At 40.2% G+C, this 17,364-nt stretch overlaps 2 protein-coding genes across 2 annotated transcripts in view; one reads left to right on the forward strand and one right to left on the reverse strand.

Annotated features, from left to right (window-relative positions):
* Nucleotides 1-3,264: 3,264 nt before the first annotated feature.
* On the forward strand, nt 3,265-8,576 carry LOC308124029 (cerebellin-1). Its single transcript, XM_080486803.1, has 4 exons — nt 3,265-3,497; nt 5,085-5,703; nt 7,735-7,854; nt 7,999-8,576. The coding sequence occupies exons 2-4, from the start codon at nt 5,395-5,397 to the stop codon at nt 8,194-8,196; spliced, it is 627 nt and encodes a 208-aa protein (XP_080342929.1). The 5' UTR covers nt 3,265-3,497; nt 5,085-5,394; the 3' UTR covers nt 8,197-8,576.
* A 2,536-nt stretch (nt 8,577-11,112) lies between these two features.
* ripk3 (receptor-interacting serine-threonine kinase 3) overlaps nt 11,113-17,364 on the reverse strand; it is an 8,040-nt gene continuing 1,788 nt past the window's right edge. The window contains exons 5-14 of the mRNA XM_080485956.1: nt 16,533-16,688; nt 16,160-16,308; nt 16,009-16,058; nt 15,571-15,729; nt 15,004-15,086; nt 14,840-14,894; nt 14,498-14,562; nt 13,760-13,802; nt 13,451-13,623; nt 11,113-12,545 (exon numbers count right to left, since the gene is read on the reverse strand). Of these exons, the coding sequence (XP_080342082.1) occupies nt 12,357-12,545; nt 13,451-13,623; nt 13,760-13,802; nt 14,498-14,562; nt 14,840-14,894; nt 15,004-15,086; nt 15,571-15,729; nt 16,009-16,058; nt 16,160-16,308; nt 16,533-16,688 (1,122 nt within the window). The 3' untranslated portion in view covers nt 11,113-12,356. The remainder of the gene's footprint in view (nt 12,546-13,450; nt 13,624-13,759; nt 13,803-14,497; nt 14,563-14,839; nt 14,895-15,003; nt 15,087-15,570; nt 15,730-16,008; nt 16,059-16,159; nt 16,309-16,532; nt 16,689-17,364) is intronic.

Raw genomic sequence — 17,364 nt, forward strand, 5'->3', positions numbered from 1 at the left:
TACATGTACTTCTTTATGCCCCCTGTAGCTGACACATTGCTTCTGTCTGCATCCCGAAACTGTACACCTGTAAACTTTGAACTCTGAAATAGCTTCAATTTTCCTCCAGTTAGTTTTTAATTGAACATTAGATGCTTATTTGTTATCTGCATTCCACCTATAGCTCGTTCCCAAAACTTTAGAATGTCACCATCACACATAAATTGGTGATGGAACAAGCATGATTGTTTTCACAGCAAAGAATATTTTATTCTTCAACGAAAAGCTTGAATAATGTGCGGTTATCCAAACCTGTGTCAACATTTTGGAAATTAAAAATGAGATCAATCATAGGTCTATAGAATTTGTCCCACCTGTGTAGATTCTGCAGATATAATTTCTCAGCATTTTGGAAAAGAAAATTCGTCCAAATTCCTCGGCTCTGCCCCAGCATTTTAACGCGTCAGGATGAGTCAGAGAATTACGAACCAATCAGAGGCCGCCTTTCAATACACATATACCACATGGTATCATTTGACCAATCACGTTGCTGGTTACTAGGTGTAATACAAACTGGAAGTCAGTCGCAAGTTGTCCACTCGAGCAGATAATTCATTACATTTTGGCGAAAAAAGGTGAATTTAAGCAAAATTAGATGGTGACAAGTAGTGATGGCCATTATACGCATATTTTAGACGGCTTTGATCAAACCCGTCCTTTATTTTTTCATCCATCTTTTCTGAAAAATTACCTTCCAAACGACGGCTGGACGGCTCGCTGCCTAAAACTATGCTTTCGAATGCCGTATAATGTGTCGTGCTGTCGCAATAAAAGACTAGACTTTTTACTTTTTAACTTAGGTTAATAAAGAAACATACCATATTGACAAAAGAAACCAATATGTCTGTTAATACAAAAGAAATAATAATATTTCCTATGATATTTCTAGGCCGCAGCAGGTTAAAGGCCAGCCCAGCAATGCTTAGCCGCGACACTTCTCCTAAAATATAAAATTTTTTCTTGTTCAAAAGTGGAGTGCAGACTTAGTTAAAAACTATTAAAAAGGGGTAAAAACTGCCTTATTTAATTGTTGTCGTAAAATTAAAGTTGTGTTAAATTATGCAACATGTGCCATGTTAAATGAGAAGTTAACTAAGGTGTCGAGTACCAACTCAAGAATGAAGTTGATAATGAAAATGTTAACCCAGAAGCAAACTTGACCAAAGTTCAGCTTTATAAAACATATGTCGACATAAACAGTAAAAGATGTTGACCTTGTGGGATTTGAGTTTGACTGAAAGTTCACTTGGCTGAATTAGTTTGGTGCATAAAATGATATGGCTATCTTTACTTTCTTTGCTAAATAAATGGTAAAATGTATCTTGCTGTCTTGCGACCCTTTTTAAACAACCAAGTATAGGATCAAATGATCGGGAGGAACCAGCGGGCTTAAGGCCGGGTTCCAACAGAGGAGAAAATGAATCATTTACTGGCAAGTTTCAAGTATTTTATCCAGTTCAAGCAGTTTGATGAGCTACTCGTCAGTCAACATGGCAGCCTGCTCTTTTGTTTAGCAGAAATGTTTCTGTGAGCCTTAAATTCCTTAAATTACAAAGGAGGCAAATTACTTTCATTTCGCTGACTTCAACAAGCCGTCAGGCAACTTTTCAAAGTGAAACTTTCTGCCTTGATATTGTTCGATAGTTGCTTGGTATTCTGCTGCTCTGTGGCCAGGGTGCTGGACAAAACTGGATTAAATGTGCAGCATTTTATTTCAACGAGTTAAATATTTTAAAGTAACTCATTAAATTAAACAGACTTTAATACAGTAAACAGCTCAACGTGGTTCACACAACCTGTTGTATTAACTCACCCACAGACTATGGTGATGGATGCCGTTCAAGTGTAAGATGTGATTCAGACAAGTCACCTTCCTTTTCAAAGAAAACGCAACTTAAAATGACTGCAGACAAAGACTCTATTGTTTCGTTGATATCGCAATTGCAAACGCGTCAAGTGACTGTGAGAGTAACGGCATGAAAGATATGATGCAGCCTGGTTGTTAAGAGCTTTATAGATAAAAAAGAACAATTTCAAATCATGTTCTGGATTTACCGGGAAGTCAGTGAAGCGAAGCGAATACTAGAGTGATCCAATCTCTCTTGCGCCTTCATCACTACTCTGACTGCAGCATTATTATTCAATTGAAGACATTTTAAGTAGTTACTCTGTAATGAGTGTTCTCTTATAATATATTTTTTGTTTGAAGGTTAAGTGTAGACTCATGGGCCTCCAAGTAAATTTTTTTTAGTAATCTCAAATTTTAATTTTAAATTAAAAAAAACAAATGAGGGAAAACAAGGAATTTAAGAGTGGATCTAATATGTCAGAAATATTTTTTTGTCTGCATTTAAAAGTCTTTTAAATGAGAAGTTACCTGACATGTTGAATATGTGATTTACAGTTAATTGGGCATGCGACACAGAAATGTGAAGTCAATAGGTTCTAAAGTGTCTTTGTACTTGATCTACATTTGACCATGGAAAAGAACTAACATGTAATTAGTTTTAATGTTACTAATCATAACAAAAGGGTTGTGCTGCCTTTTTATTAACCAGAGGAAATTATAAACTACATGAAGCTCTGCAGTGCAGGATGTGATTTCTTTTTCCCAGGAATGTTTTTCAAACGTTTGAACGAGGATTGCGTCTTAAAACAATGGCGAACTGGGCAAACCAGTAAATTGCAATGATAAAGGATCAACGTGCACAAGTAAAAAAATAGAAAAGAAAAAGAAAAGAAAAGGTCTAATTTACTCACAAAGGACTGAAAACAACAGCCACGGACCTGCACAGTTGAAGTTCGTCTTTATTCATGCCACTGTTAGCTGATCGCACGCATTTGACATTTTAGTGCTTACGTTTGTATGTGGTGCGCATTTCTGCCACTTGTAAATACATTTAAAGACTTAAATGATTATTGTTATTGTATATTTATTGTCATGGTTTGTACATGTCAAAGGCCATAAGTGAATGTGTGTAAATGTTCAGTCAATTTTGTGTTTGTCTCAACATATGCCCAACTCGCTTTTTGTTAATGCGTCAGAAAACTTCCAAAACAAATGGGCTCGTGTGCTGAACATACCCGGCGATAAACATCTTTCCAATTCTGCTTCAGATGTGAGACGTTGACCGTCACAAAATGAAGTGTTTGTCTGCGAGTCAGTAAAAGTGGGGATGTTGAGGAGAAAGGAGACACGGCGGGGGTGGGGGGTGGGGGGGGTGAACAGAAGGACGGTGGTGCTCGTGATGTGATTAAACGTCTGCTCGAACACAGGGGGATCCCTGGAACAGAGAGGCAGTGAGAGAGAGGGAGATGGAGAGGGAGAGATGGGGAAGCGAGAGGAAGAGCAACAGAAATCAAGCTGGAGGTAAGGAGGGAGTCAGGCTCTTGGGATGCTTTAACTTTACTGAAACAAGCCAGAGAAGAAGAGAAGGAGCCCATATATATAAAAAAAGGTAAGTGATATTCTGCAATAGATTTTAAGCATGCTCCAAAGGTGCAAATATTAATTTGTAGGTTTTATACTGGAGATTAGTGCTGAAGCATTTTTGTGGGTCACTCCTAGTATACTTGTGTCCTTTAAGGTACATCAGTGGTTATAAACCTGTGGTCGGTAAAACTCCTTTGGCTGGGAGCATCACAAATCCCATTTTTACTGAGGCTTACCCTGTTCTGATTTGATTAAAAAAAATGCCTTTTTCCTTTTTATAAAACACGATAAGAAGAACTAAATGGATGGTCAAGCAGTTATTTGACCAATCGTTTGACAGAGGCAGACATAACTGAATCCATTGTAAGTATATGAGATTGATCAAAAATCCCAAAATAAGGTTCAGCGCAAAAACACGTTAACGGCAGGCTTGATAAAGTCAATAAAAACTACCCCCTCTACTTATCATGGATTTCAGCAGCTGTGGATAAAAATATCATTTGGTATGAAAACCATCAGGCATTTTGGGATTTTACCAAAACTGACGTGTGCAGTGTGAAAATTGGTTCGAGCTCGATGCTCCCACTCTTTCAAAACCCCCGATTAGAAAAGTGCTTTGTTGGCTTCAGTGTAAATGTTTGGCAAACCAGGGGGCCGGGTTTGCGGCCTTTTTTTATTTTATTTTTTAAAGGCATTCTGTGGTGACTCTGAGGAATAAGGTTTAGGGTGTGAAGGAATGCAAAGTGAAACAAGGAAACGAGGGATTAGATTAGTAAAGTCAATGAGGTGAAAGAGTGGGAGTGTTTACCCACAGATGGCCTCTCTGTGGTTGGATTGTGATCGTCCACTGCCCCCCCCCCCCCCCCCCCCCCCGCCCTGAGTCCAGCTGGCAGCGCTCACCCAGGCCTCCTCCTGGCCAAAGCATTACTTCATCACTTCTGTTTGTTTTGTTCTTAAACACAATCAGTTCGCTATTAATAATCCCACTTTTCACTCAGTCTTCTTGATGCAGGGCTTTGAAAGAGGACTGTGGCCAGTTTTTTGTTTTTTTTTGGCATTTTTTATTACATTTGCATTGCAGCTTTGGCAGGGTTTTTTTTTAACGTGGACACATATGGGGTTTGTGGCCCCGGGGGAGGGTGTGCTCACTCACAATGTTGCTGGTCTTTAACCTGCATTGTTTGTCGTAAATGTCCTGTTGGTTGGGCTTGGTGGTTCTGAGGAGTTTTTCTTTACTTGCCATCACATTACTGACTGATGGACGAAATATACAGACAACATGCTGCACTCAAGAACTATTCAGTTGTATTGTTATTTTGGTGAGTGTGTTTTTTAAGTGTCTGTTAAAACGAGCATGCTCCATATTTTTATCACTATAATTAAACACATATTTGTGAAGGGAGGTTGGCAAAGCTTTCATAAGGCCTAACGCTATTTATTATTGTGCGAAAGAAAAAAAAAAAAAAAAAGACTGGCAGGAACAGAAAATGACGAATAGATTTGAATAAATATAGAAAGAATATTGTGAAAAAGTTTTGTGCACATATTCTCACCTCCAACCTCATGGACTGAGTCACAGGATGGAAGTCACTTTGGTTTACTTTGGTTTCAGTTTCCCACGGCGGTGCTCAGGCCTGGATACATACATCTACACCACCCATCTATGGACATCCATCTCTTGGTTGTGATGGAACTCCACCATCTTGGCCGCAACTAATTGCCCCCGCCAGAGAAAAGCCACCTCCGGCCAGTGCTGACAGAGCTGTTACCTGAGGATTACGTGACATGAGAGAAACCCCTGGTTGATGTTTACTTTGCAGGTCAGACTATGAGCCTCTTGTTCAAGTGAAGTCTGTTCCTCGAGGATACGTCTGTTGCTGAAGAGTTGCGGTGATCAAACAAACCCCCACAAAACACCAAGTATGTCCTTTCCGTGTGTTCGTCCGCCGGGACGCTACGTCACACCTCACTCCGTCGCTTTGGCTGGACTGCTGCTGCTGGTCCACTGGGCACCTTCTGAGGTCAGCTGCCAGAATGACACTGAGCCAATTGTCTTGGAGGGGAAGTGTCTGGTGGTGTGCGACTCCACGCCGTCAGCAGAGCCGTCCGGCAACGCCCTGGGCATGTCAGTGAGGTCAGGAACTGGCCGGGTGGCGTTTTCAGCCATTCGTAACACCAACCACGAACCCTCAGAGATGAGCAACCGTACCATGACCATCTACTTTGACCAGGTAGGCTTCAGGTTACGTGCTTTCACAGGGGGAATCTATCTATTTACGGCACCACCAACATGGTTGCAATACAAGGTTTTTTCACCACAACTAACCATACTTACACCAAGTTAATCATAACATTGGTTAACACCTGTTTTAAACCATAAACTCCAGTACGCATTCACTTGATGCTGTGCATTGGAATGTTGGATGATTTGCATTTTTCTGACAACCGGCAGGCAAAAATGATTATTATCATGAAGTAACGCCACCAAATGTTAGACTGTATATCAAAATCCTAGTGAATCTGTTTTTATTGATAGTCTGATGGGAATTAATATTATCAGGCAATATTTTATTTTGGTCTAGAGGTTCGAGAAGTAGACTTGGGATCCGAAGTTTGCAGGTTTGAGTCCCACAGCTGACAGTTGAAATTCCCCTAAGACGGATCAATAAAGTAAATATAAATAAAACAAATAATTGTTCGAAGTATGTGGATTAATCGTTATCTGAGCTTGTTTACCCACCAAATCAGGAAGTCTGACTAAGCACATTACAAATTTGAGCGATTTAAATATTTACACAATACACAATTTCTTCAGTCCACAGTGTATGACAACAACTTGTCGTGAACAGACAATGGTGACAGACACAACCGTCCCTGGTAGCCATTGCCCTGCTTCTTGTCCGTTCCTCCCTGCTCCAACGTTCAGATAAATGCTTCACCCTCTCACTCTGCAAAAAAGCAAAGGTTCTTTATTCTTTCCCCACAAGGTTCGCAAAGTTTTCATTGTAAAACGGCTGTGGACCCCAAACCCTTGGGAAGAGCCGTTAAGTATGTGTTTAGTTGACTAAGTACACCAGCATTTGACCTACTTTTAATAATAATCTCTTCATCTGACAATGGCAATGGCAAAGTCTACATCAAGGTTTCCATAGTACACTGACTAGATATCAAAGAGGAGGAGAATTTAAAGTAAAAATAGCAGGCTGCTTCACCGGTTAAGAGATTCTTGTTTACCGCATTCTGGATTCTTGAAAGAGCAAATGTGTTTTTGAGCAGATAGAAGCCCTGACGCACTGAACAAACTGTTCCCCTTCTCTGTCACACTGACAGTCACACCCACTTTCACCATCATATGAATGCACAAGAACTCCTGATTGTGAAACATGCCTTCTCAACGGTATTTCTATTTTGGATACATAGAGCGAGTTTGCGAAGGTACCCGGAACGGCGTGACACGTGTGGCTCTCTGACGACAGGACGTATTTATTTTGTCCTACGACATACTATGTTGGGTTGTGTTGCTCCAACGTGACAATGACAATAAGGCGATTGATTGATTGGGTGATTTGGGGCACTAAATATCAATATGGGAAAAGCGCAAAGTGAAGCTGATCTGGTTTTAAGCCCTTCAATTTGTGTTTTTTTCCTTTTGGCCAAATGATCTCTGTGGTCCTAAGGTGGACCATACGGTCAATGGTCATGGGAAAGATTCAGGAATTTGGAATGTCTAGAGGTTTAGATTAAGATTCTTCATTGCTTGCTTTAATGTATATATTTAATTTCTTTGTAAAGCTTTTCTGTTTTTCTTATATCTTTTTGTAAAGCGCTGTGAATTGCCTTGTGCTTGAATGCTGCTCTATAAATAAATTTGCCTTACCTTGCTTTTTAGTCCCCGCCCAATGGAAAAAAGCTCACATTACTCCCATTTGTATACTTTGGCCCGGACTGGAATCTGGTCTGATCTGAAGGTCAGGTTTCAGCATGGAGCACATGCGGTGCAAAACACACAGACCTGACTTGCTTTAGATATGAAGGATTAAATACACTTTCAATCGCATTATCTAGGTCTGTTGGTCTGATTTCAAGAACTTTAATCTTTTTTAATCATTTAGGTGCCTGGAGAACCAAATGATGCACAAAGACCAATCGCGGACAAGTCCATTAATGATAAATGTCCATTTGGATATTTCAGTTTTGGTTTAATTTTGGACTCTACATTGGTTAAATTTCTTTCCCTACTTCTCCCTCTCCTTCCTTCCCAGATCTTAGTGAATGTCGGCAGCCACTTTGATCCAGCGAGGAGTATCTTTGTGGCACCCAGAAAAGGAGTGTACAGTTTCAGCTTTCATGTTGTTAAAGTGTACAATCGGCAGACGATACAAGTAAGAACACCACCTCAAGAAAGCGGTCGTTTTCACTCCATAGTACTACTCACGGATACAATATTTCATTTCTTACCGAACTAAATTTCTTGAAAATACTGTCTACTGTTCCACCATATGTCTCTGAAATCTCGTCCTTCTCAGGTGAGTTTGGTTCTCAACGGCTGGCCTGTGATCTCGGCCTTCGCAGGCGACCAGGACGTGACCAGGGAGGCCGCCACCAACGCCGGGCTGGTGATGATGGAGAGAGGGGACAAGGCTTACCTCAAACTGGAGAGGGGGAACCTGATGGGAGGGTGGAAGTACTCCACCTTCTCCGGGTTCCTGGTGTTCCCCCTGTAGGTGCGGATCGAGGCGGACGAGGCGAGTTCATGTTTTTAGCTGAGACGTGGGTATGAAGTCAAAGTTGTGTGTTTTTAAAGTCGCTGACATAAAGAAAGACGCAGATTAGCAGACACATGCTCACGTTTGCAAACGGAGACGCGTCACCATGTGTATCAGAGGATCGGGTGATTTCACTTTGCACCAAATAATCCTGAATGTATCATTTTCATCTCCATCGCACTTTTCTGGCTTTTCATCTGTGACTTTGTAGACTGTGAAGTGTCATCTGTGCTTGCTTCCACCAGCTGCCAAAGCCACGGCAAAGGTTTGTTACTTTTCTTCAATGCATGAAAAACAAAGTGGCAAATGTTTGTGGGAATAAAGAAAATGACTCGGTCTATTGTTTGCATTCATTTGATAATATGTCATTTGATCTGTATTTCTGATGCTCTCTGATGCTGTGGAGCAACCAAATCACTTTTGACTTATTTTATACCAAAACTAGTATCAATTATATGAATATACATACGATATTACTATACATACTGATAAATACATATAGTACCCGTAAGTACATACATAAAGATGTACTCAATTTTCCCAGAATTGCAGTCAAGTTTAGTTAAATTTGGTTTTTTATGCCTTTAATTTGTTTATAAGTATCTTCTTTTCTTCAGTTCAAGCAATAGGCTTTTTACAACCTATTTTGTTCAACATGTTTCAACGGTGTTCTCCGCTCCAGAAATGTCATCCCGATGGTGTTGGATGACGTGTCTTTATATCAGCTGGTGTTACAGGCATGACCGACCTGCCATCTTTGTTTTAATATGGCTTATATGGAGTTCACACTATGAATCACTACAAGTTATGATAGAATTAGATTTTTATGGCAGTTTTAAGCTGTTCCAATATTTTCTTTATAGCAATTTTAGCCATGTTTTTTTGTTTTACCTGGTTTTAATCATTTCTCTGAATATATCAAACATCCAGGCAAACCAGCATTTTTGACGGTGCCAGAAAATAACTTTCCATAAGGAATGAAACTTTGAACAAAACTATTTCTTTGTGCAATTCTGAACACTTTTCTTTATTTTGATTCATGATATTTAGGCGTATTTGCTATTAGATTCATAGGTATTATACCCCTGCCCAAAAATATTGGGACAAACAGGTTCTTTGTGTTTTTATTCCTTAATATTAACCATGCAAAGTTTGTGCATGTTCTGTGTGTTTTATATATGTTAAGATGGGAACAAGAAAACAAGCAAATGATCTACTAAATGTCCTGTTTATATTTATATATATACATTTGTTAGGTTTAGACTCTGGTACAATCAGTCAAGGGAAAGTAAAGAATCGGTGAACTCGATACAGTGAAAACTGAAAACACATCGCACGGTTGTATTTTGATCAGGTTAATGCCGTGGTGCCAAGTTGGTGCACAGGAACTAAAAACTAAAACAGTTTAAAAAAAGATACTTTTCCTTATAATTTGACAGGATTAGCAGTCATAACAAAGCACTGAGATAAAGAAGCAAAAAGCAGGAATCTGCAGTGAAAGTTACTGTTACGAACGCAACATCACTTTAGCATGGAACTGGTAAAAACATGCCCGCCAGGACCGTAGAGAACCTGTGGGTAATGACAGACTTTTTCAATCTGAAGACAAATATTTGTATTTGCACTTTGTTTTTCTTGGAAAAGGAATTTCAAATTAGTTGTCGTCGGCATTACGTTTGAAAATGTACACAACTGTATGCTGCCATTGCTACTTTAGACTAGATTGGCTTGAAAGCTTGCAGATACAGAGTGACCTAAGTAGACGTTCACCACCAACAGCTTGAGGAAAAACAAAGTAGAAGACAGGATTTGATTGATTCTACTCGAGAAAGAAACGTTTATTTAAAAAAAAAGAAAGCCAAATGTTCTTTCTTCTTTCCGTTTCTTAGGTGTTTTCTTAGTCGTTAGTTGTTGTCTTCGCCGTGTGTGGCCTCCGAAATCAAATTAGTTACGGTTTCCGATAGCTATAAGAGGGTGGTTTACAATCGAAAACTGAAAATAGGCCCGATAAGAAACTAACGACAAATCTTTTTTCAATGCATACACTTGAGCATAATGTTTGCTGCACGTCCTTGATTAATTGCTGAAGTGAGAGTGTCCTCCAAAGCACCTCCAGTACCCTTATGCTCCATAAATCACTGGAGCAGACAGACGGATGTTCTGAAAATAGTGGGCATCCCTGCTGTTTGCCCCAGGAGGAGTATTAAGAGTAACAGAGGGTCCACACTTCAAGACACTGACCAAAGAAACAGTGTCTGTATAAATGTACTAAAACACGTACTCCATCCGGATCGTGTCACAATCTCTGTTATTAAAAATGCCGCTTTTCCGTCGAGATCTTAAACAATATATACATCCACGCCCGAGTTTGTCGTCCCCGCTGACGCACAGCCTCTCCCGGCGGTAGATCCGGAGGCAGATGGAGGATTGGCAGCAAGAGGAAGGAACCGGTGCCAGGAACCTGCTGCGTTCACACCGGACCGTCACAACAGATTAGTCTCAACGTTCCGGTACACAGCGGAGGCCTGTGTTAGCACTTTAGACAGTCGTGTCTGAAGTACAAAACAATGTGAAGGGAACAGTTTGGCTCCGAAAGCCAGACAAAAAAAAAAAAAAAGTAGCCGCAAAGTCAAAAACTATCAAACACCTGTAAACAAGAAACTGTAACTGGTCGTGTTTGTTCTCACATTGATAGTCCAAATGAATGATTTCTACTCACAGTTCATACCATTAGAGGTTATTTTCAGTCACTGATGCACCACCGTCACTAAACAGATAACCAGGAGTGCCACCTACTGACACGTTAAATTCATCAACACACAACCCGAGCAGTACTGCCCACGTCACTAACAGATGATAAAAAAAACACTTTTTAAAACTCATTTTTAATACCAATTTATTGTCTGATGCCTCTGACCATTTATTTATTACTTTTTCATCATCAGGTTTACTCCCACATCTTTAATTCAGTTTCAGAATGATCAGTTTTAACAATCTCTCACATGTTTGTTTTTTTTCATATCTGTTTTATTTCGTTGCATTTTCATTACTTTATTTATGTTATGGTGCTGATTTATCATTTTGTTTCTGTGAACTCATTCTCAATCTAATATCATTAAAGTGGTTAATGATGGAGTCGTCCTATAATTGTCAAGAGCAAGAAAAAAACAAACAAACATACAAAAAAAAAAAGTAAAGAAGAAAACCACCCAGAAAAGTCCAGGCTTGCTTCAGTCCTAACCTTCAGTTGGTTATTTCAGTGAAATGGTAAATGACTGAGGTGTTCACAGCTGTTTAACAATTATCTAGAACAAAAAACCTATAAAATAAAGAGCATTTCTCGCTCCAGTGGTAAATCTTTAATCGTTCTCACTGCAGTTCTCTGTGAACGAGCAGGATTCTTATTTAAAATTAAAGTAAACTGAAGAAAATTAGAGTTTTTAATTGTCAATCCTTTTGTAAACTCAATGAACTTTAGTGGCATTAAAATGTTCTATAATACATTTTAAAAGATACATTCATTGATTCTTTTCTCCTTTTAGTGGTTTCATAACTAGAATAAACACCAATACAGTTTGTCCTGTTTTTGTATTAATGCTAATTCAGCAGTGAATATCCTGGAATATATAAAAAAAATTACATATTTTACCCAAGTTATCTCTTATTTAATGGCACAACTTCATAGAAATCAGTTTGTTCTTTGACAAAAACATCAAACCTACAAAAAGATTCCCTGACTTTCAAGTACACATTGTGCAATTAATAGAGAGTCTGCTATTGATGTGACAGTTTTGGCCCTAGACGGTGATCTGGCACTGTGACAGTGGTTATCTGCTGACCACAGTTGGTGTAACATCCACAACCATGTGGCTGGGGTTGGCTCAGCTTTATAACGCTGACGAGGCAAAATGTGAAGGGTAACGCCTTACTGGCTGTTGTAAAACATTAAAAACAAAAAAGCAAAAAAGCTGTGGAATAAATAGAAAACGAGAGGAGAACTTAAATGCACACATGCAACTGGAATGCTGCCCTATCTTTTCACCTAACCCCACAAACACACTCAAACACCTAAAAAAAAAAAAGAAAGAAAAAAAGCACTATTTGTAAACTCCTGTGCCTCACTGAGGCGGTGGCCGGTTGATTGTGGACGGGGCCGTTCGGTGTCGCCGCCTCTCGACAGGGTCCACAGTCACAATGTGCATGGTGTTGTTGTTGCCTTGCTGAAACCCTCTGACGTTACAGAAATGCATGATGACCCGCGGTGAAGAAGAGCGGCTGTGGGAAGTGTTCGGGCTGGAAAGCTGACGCTGTGGAGGGAAGAACACAGAGGAGTTTAGAGCAGAAGCTCACATCGGGTCTTGGTCTTCAGTATAAATACAGACTGTGAAAGTGGCTCCCGGGTATCCGGAACGTCTCTGAGCCTGTGTTCGGCACGCTCTCTTGTCTTCTCTGCTTGATTAGTAACTCAAGGAGTGGGAAGGGTGGCTGGAGAATGACTTGCGCTATTACCTTTAGTGACCTGATATAAACGCTGAATGCATCTGTTTTCTGTTCCTGTTTGGCTGTAATTTGGATGTGAGTCACTCAGTTCGTATTTTCATATTTAGCACATTTCCATGCACACGCTGGTCTTAAGGTCTGTTCTTTGTCTCGTTAATATTGGTGAATAAATATTTCTTTCTTCAACTCATTGTAAGATGTGTGTCCTTCCGCAATTTAAAAAAATAAAACAAAAAAAACAACCTTTTAGCTGGTTTGAGACACTACTAACACGCATACTGTCGTTGTTCATGTTTAGTTTCTTGTGTATTTTTTGTGAGATTCTGACTCAGTCTCTGGTTTCAGGCTCCTTGATTTCTCCTCCTCGTTTCTGATTGCCTGATGTCTTTCACCCGTGCCTGATTGTGTGATTGTCTGCACCTGGTGGCAGCAGGTTATATAGTCTGCGTGTTCTGGTCGTTGTTTCCCCACTGAGTTTCTGTGTTTGTGTTCCAGTGTGTATGCGATTTTTGTCAGATATTTCAATATATAGTCTTTTACACAGTATTTCAGGGTTAAGGCGACTCGCAAACTGCAGTCAGGAGAACTGAGTGAGTTCAGGGGTTAATTTTGGATACTTTAGCGGAAAACTCCAGTGGTTTAATTCTCAGCTCAGGTTTTATGTCCTCTTGTGGAAAATGTCAGAACCGAAACAAAACAATGAATTGATTACCTGGAACTGTGCGGACAGCCCGTGGCTTTTCTGTGGCGAGCCTGGAGGAACCTCCTTACTCAAGTCGGAGGCCGCTGATGAATGAACGGGCTGAACAGAGGACGCCTTGATGAAGTTTTTCAGGCTCCTCTGCTGATGCGGAGACGTTCTCTGAGGTTGAGACGGAGGCGAGTCTGACAGGGGAAGACTTTGATCAGAAAAGACGAGGCTGGGAAGACCGTTTTGCTCGTCTCAGCCATGCTCTAGAAAAATTGTGCCGCTGACATTTAACAAGTTTACCCGCTGGTTCACCACAAACTTCCTTCTTACCTTTGCCACGGAGATGATCTCCAGGCCACCCCCCAGCCATTTCCTGCAGTGATATGAAAAAAAAAGATTGGCCTATTTTAACAGTTATGGCCTAGTTTACGTCGCCAGACCTGCTGGTGTTGGTTCAGAGGTTTAAATGTATACCTCCAAAAGAGAAATTATTAAAACGTGTGAAAATGATGGTATTCATGCAGTTCGATATTTGACTGTATTTGAAACTAGTATCACACAGTTCAACTGAAATTCTCAGTTTGAAATTTGTATTTCTTTAAAGTCAATACATGAACTAACGTTTAAAAAGTTACAATGTTGCTATAAGTTGCTGTATTTAAGCTACTTTACTGTACAATATTTACACAATTTGTATCGGAGTGAGGAAATGTCTGCCTCACGATCCTGCTTTTTGTTTTTAATCACACTGATGCAACGCTCTTCCTGTGGAAATGCCCCTTTCTGCATCAACCAAACACAGGGGAATTTTCCATTTTCATCTCTAAAACATCCTCCTGTGACCCCTTACATGTCTTCAGCTTTGAAAAGCTATTTTGATTTCAATCAATTTCAGCAAAGCCTCTGATGGGATATTTAAGGGCTTTTTGCACCTGTATACTCTGTTTAAGACACATATAAAGTACTTTAAAGCACCGGCTCTCTGCGAGCACTCATTTTATTAACTTTTCCATTGATTAAGGACCGGGGAGCCTCACTCTTGGCAGGGGGAAACGTTCTCAACCTCACCTGAACAGGCGAGGGTCCCGTCGGCACGTTATTGTAAGTGTACTCGGCTCTGGCACTTCGAGGTCCTGTTGGAACATTCGTTTACAGACATGTCACACCAAATACGTTTCCACCTCTGAAATGAACGACTCAGACGTCCCTGATAATCAATATTGTGTCTTGACCAAGTACAAAATAAATTCTGTTATTTTAAGTGGCTCCCAAAAAGCATTTGAATGCCTTCAGAAAACTGCATGTTATTCACATTGTCATTTTGGGGTATAGTGTGTGGAATACTGAGGGGGGGGCATAACACAGAACAAATGAAACTGTTCAAGATATTAAAAAACCCAAAAAACTGACCTGAAGACTGAGTAAGATGAATCCTTTGCTTCTGCGCTGACGCTTCTTTTTCTTTCTAGAAAGAAGAAGTGAAAAACGGAATCGGGCTGTGACGTAAAACTGGAGGAAAAATATTGTGCTGTGTCATGTTGCGACGTTTACAGCAGCTCCGTTTGTTTTCTCACCAGTTTGGTCAGCACTTCATGGACGGATTCGTCAATTGCATGTTTGTGTATCTCATACAGTTTCTCTGTCTCATTTGTGCAATCTGCAGAACAAAGAGAGAGTAAATATTATCAAAAAAGGTTTACAGTTCAACAAATGAGTAAGAGAATTTAAGAATCAAATTATATATTTATTGATCATTTACTATATCAGAATTTGGAAAATTAAACTTAAATGACAAAAAATATCAAAAAGCAAAACAAAGAAAATCTATTAGAAAAGTTTCAATTTGAAATTTAAAAAGCATAAAATAAGTCTACTGATTAAACTCTCCATTCTCCACCGAATGGCATTAATTGCATTTATTCTGTTAATTTCAACTTACATGCTTATACTTTAAAAAACTCAAAAAACGAACCTTTAAATAAAAGTGTAATTACCCATATTTGTGCGTTTGACCGTTTTTGTCATTAAATAAGTTTGACTTTTTATGTAAAATGTTGAAGGAAGTAGTAAAGTGTTAGCAATAGATGGGTCAGAAGTGCAAACAGCACAAACTGTAGCAAAACGAGGGAGAGCGTTCTTACCCCGGGAGGAGGGTCGTTGGTCGGGTGAGGTCTCCCAGCATCTCATCATGAGCTTTTTAAGTTCTTCCAGTTCTGCCAGTCCTTCATGACAATCAATATCATCCAGTGATGGTCGGTCTCCCTTTGGTATACGAAACCGCACCATGTCGGACATCACATCTGCGGAGGACGGAGGATTAAAACGGGTGTTGTGTTCACATCTGTAATATAGTTGTGTCACTCTTCTTCTTTTTTTTAACAGCTTGCAAATTGCATCTCTTTCCAGCTCGTCTGTGTGGCCATTGCTCCCGCAGAGGATGTCGAATTGACTCATGGATTCTGCCAACGTACCAGATCTTGAGTTCACTGATAAGAGGTCAGGTGTGTGTGTAGGTGTGTGTGTGTATGTGTGTGGGTGTGTACTCATTTTCCCAGCATGTGCATCATCACATCACTCACATTCATACGGTTGCTTCCCTGTCGCAGTGGACCACAGCAGTATACCGTAGCTGAAAGAGAGGCAGCTCTGTTTCACCCGCGATCTATGATTATCATTCGGCTATTTCGAAGTTAAGAAAGATTTTGAGGAATGGGAGCAGCGCCCTCCTACCTGTAGATGTCGGTGGCCCGTGTGGGAGAGTATGAAGTGAAAAACGCCTCAGGAGGCATGTAGTTGATGGTTCCCGCTTCATTTTCAGCATCTCTCTTGGCGGATCGTGGCACGCTGTTGTAAACCTTGGCGAGGCCAAAATCTGTAAGCTGGGGAGAAAAAGGGAGGGGGGAAAAACAAACCCCCCAGAAAGTTTGAACAAGAACTTTTCATAAGATCAGGTCGTCTATCACAGGGAGTTCCAGTCCTTCCACTACTCTTCTGACAAAGTGGGGGGAAAAAAAGACTGATCTTTTCGAGCATTTTTCACGATTTCAATCAATCAATGAAACCATATGGAGTACGGGTCTCTTTAGGCTTTTTAGAAGCTCACCTTAGCGTTGAGGTAGCAGTCCAGCAGCACGTTGCTGGGCTTCAGGTCCAAGTGCAGCATGGCCGGGGTTCGACTGTGGAGGAAGTTTATTCCCAGGGCCACCTGGTGAGCCAGTCTGAAGAGCAGAGGCCACGGCGGTGGTTTTTGTAAGGCTCTCTGTTGGACCAAGGGAAGATTGATTGTTGTGTTCACAGTCTGGACAACCAGACATTTGCTTCATACTCTATATACAATACATGTACATTCCTTCATTTGTGTGTATTTGTATGTGACATCCCTTCAACTTTGAGCAGTAATGACTTTCTAAACTTCAAATACAGAATTCTAGCCATTGGAGATAAATTAAAGACGTACTCCCCAAAGCTGTCACATACCATGTTTTCTGCAGATTTATACTTCTATTGAATTATTGTTGTTGTTGTTGTTCAATTCTAAAATCCTGGGAAAAAAAGAAGTAAATAAGGATTTTCTCACGGCCTCAGACAAAGGACTGGTCTCTGTTCTCGTCCCGTTTTTATTATGACACAATCCATTCTATAGCTTTCCCTGCTATGCAGAAAATGCACAAATCTCTTCATCTATGAAACCAGAATGATACTAATCCATTTGTCAGACTTGAGGATTGTCTTCAAAATATGTTTCTGCTCCTGAACTCAAATAAAACAGAAGTCGGCCCCAAACGTTTTAAACACAATTTGTCTAAACATATAATAGGACTGGATTGTCGATCAGTGTGACAAGGATGACCCGACACACATTAGCCACTATTAAATATAACATATTCCAGGAGAGGCTGTCTCCTGTCAAAGAATGCTGAAGCATGTCATACAGT

This window comes from Lipophrys pholis, assembly GCF_963383615.2.
Source record: "Lipophrys pholis genome assembly, chromosome: 18".
Taxonomy (NCBI): Eukaryota; Metazoa; Chordata; class Actinopteri; order Blenniiformes; family Blenniidae; genus Lipophrys; species Lipophrys pholis.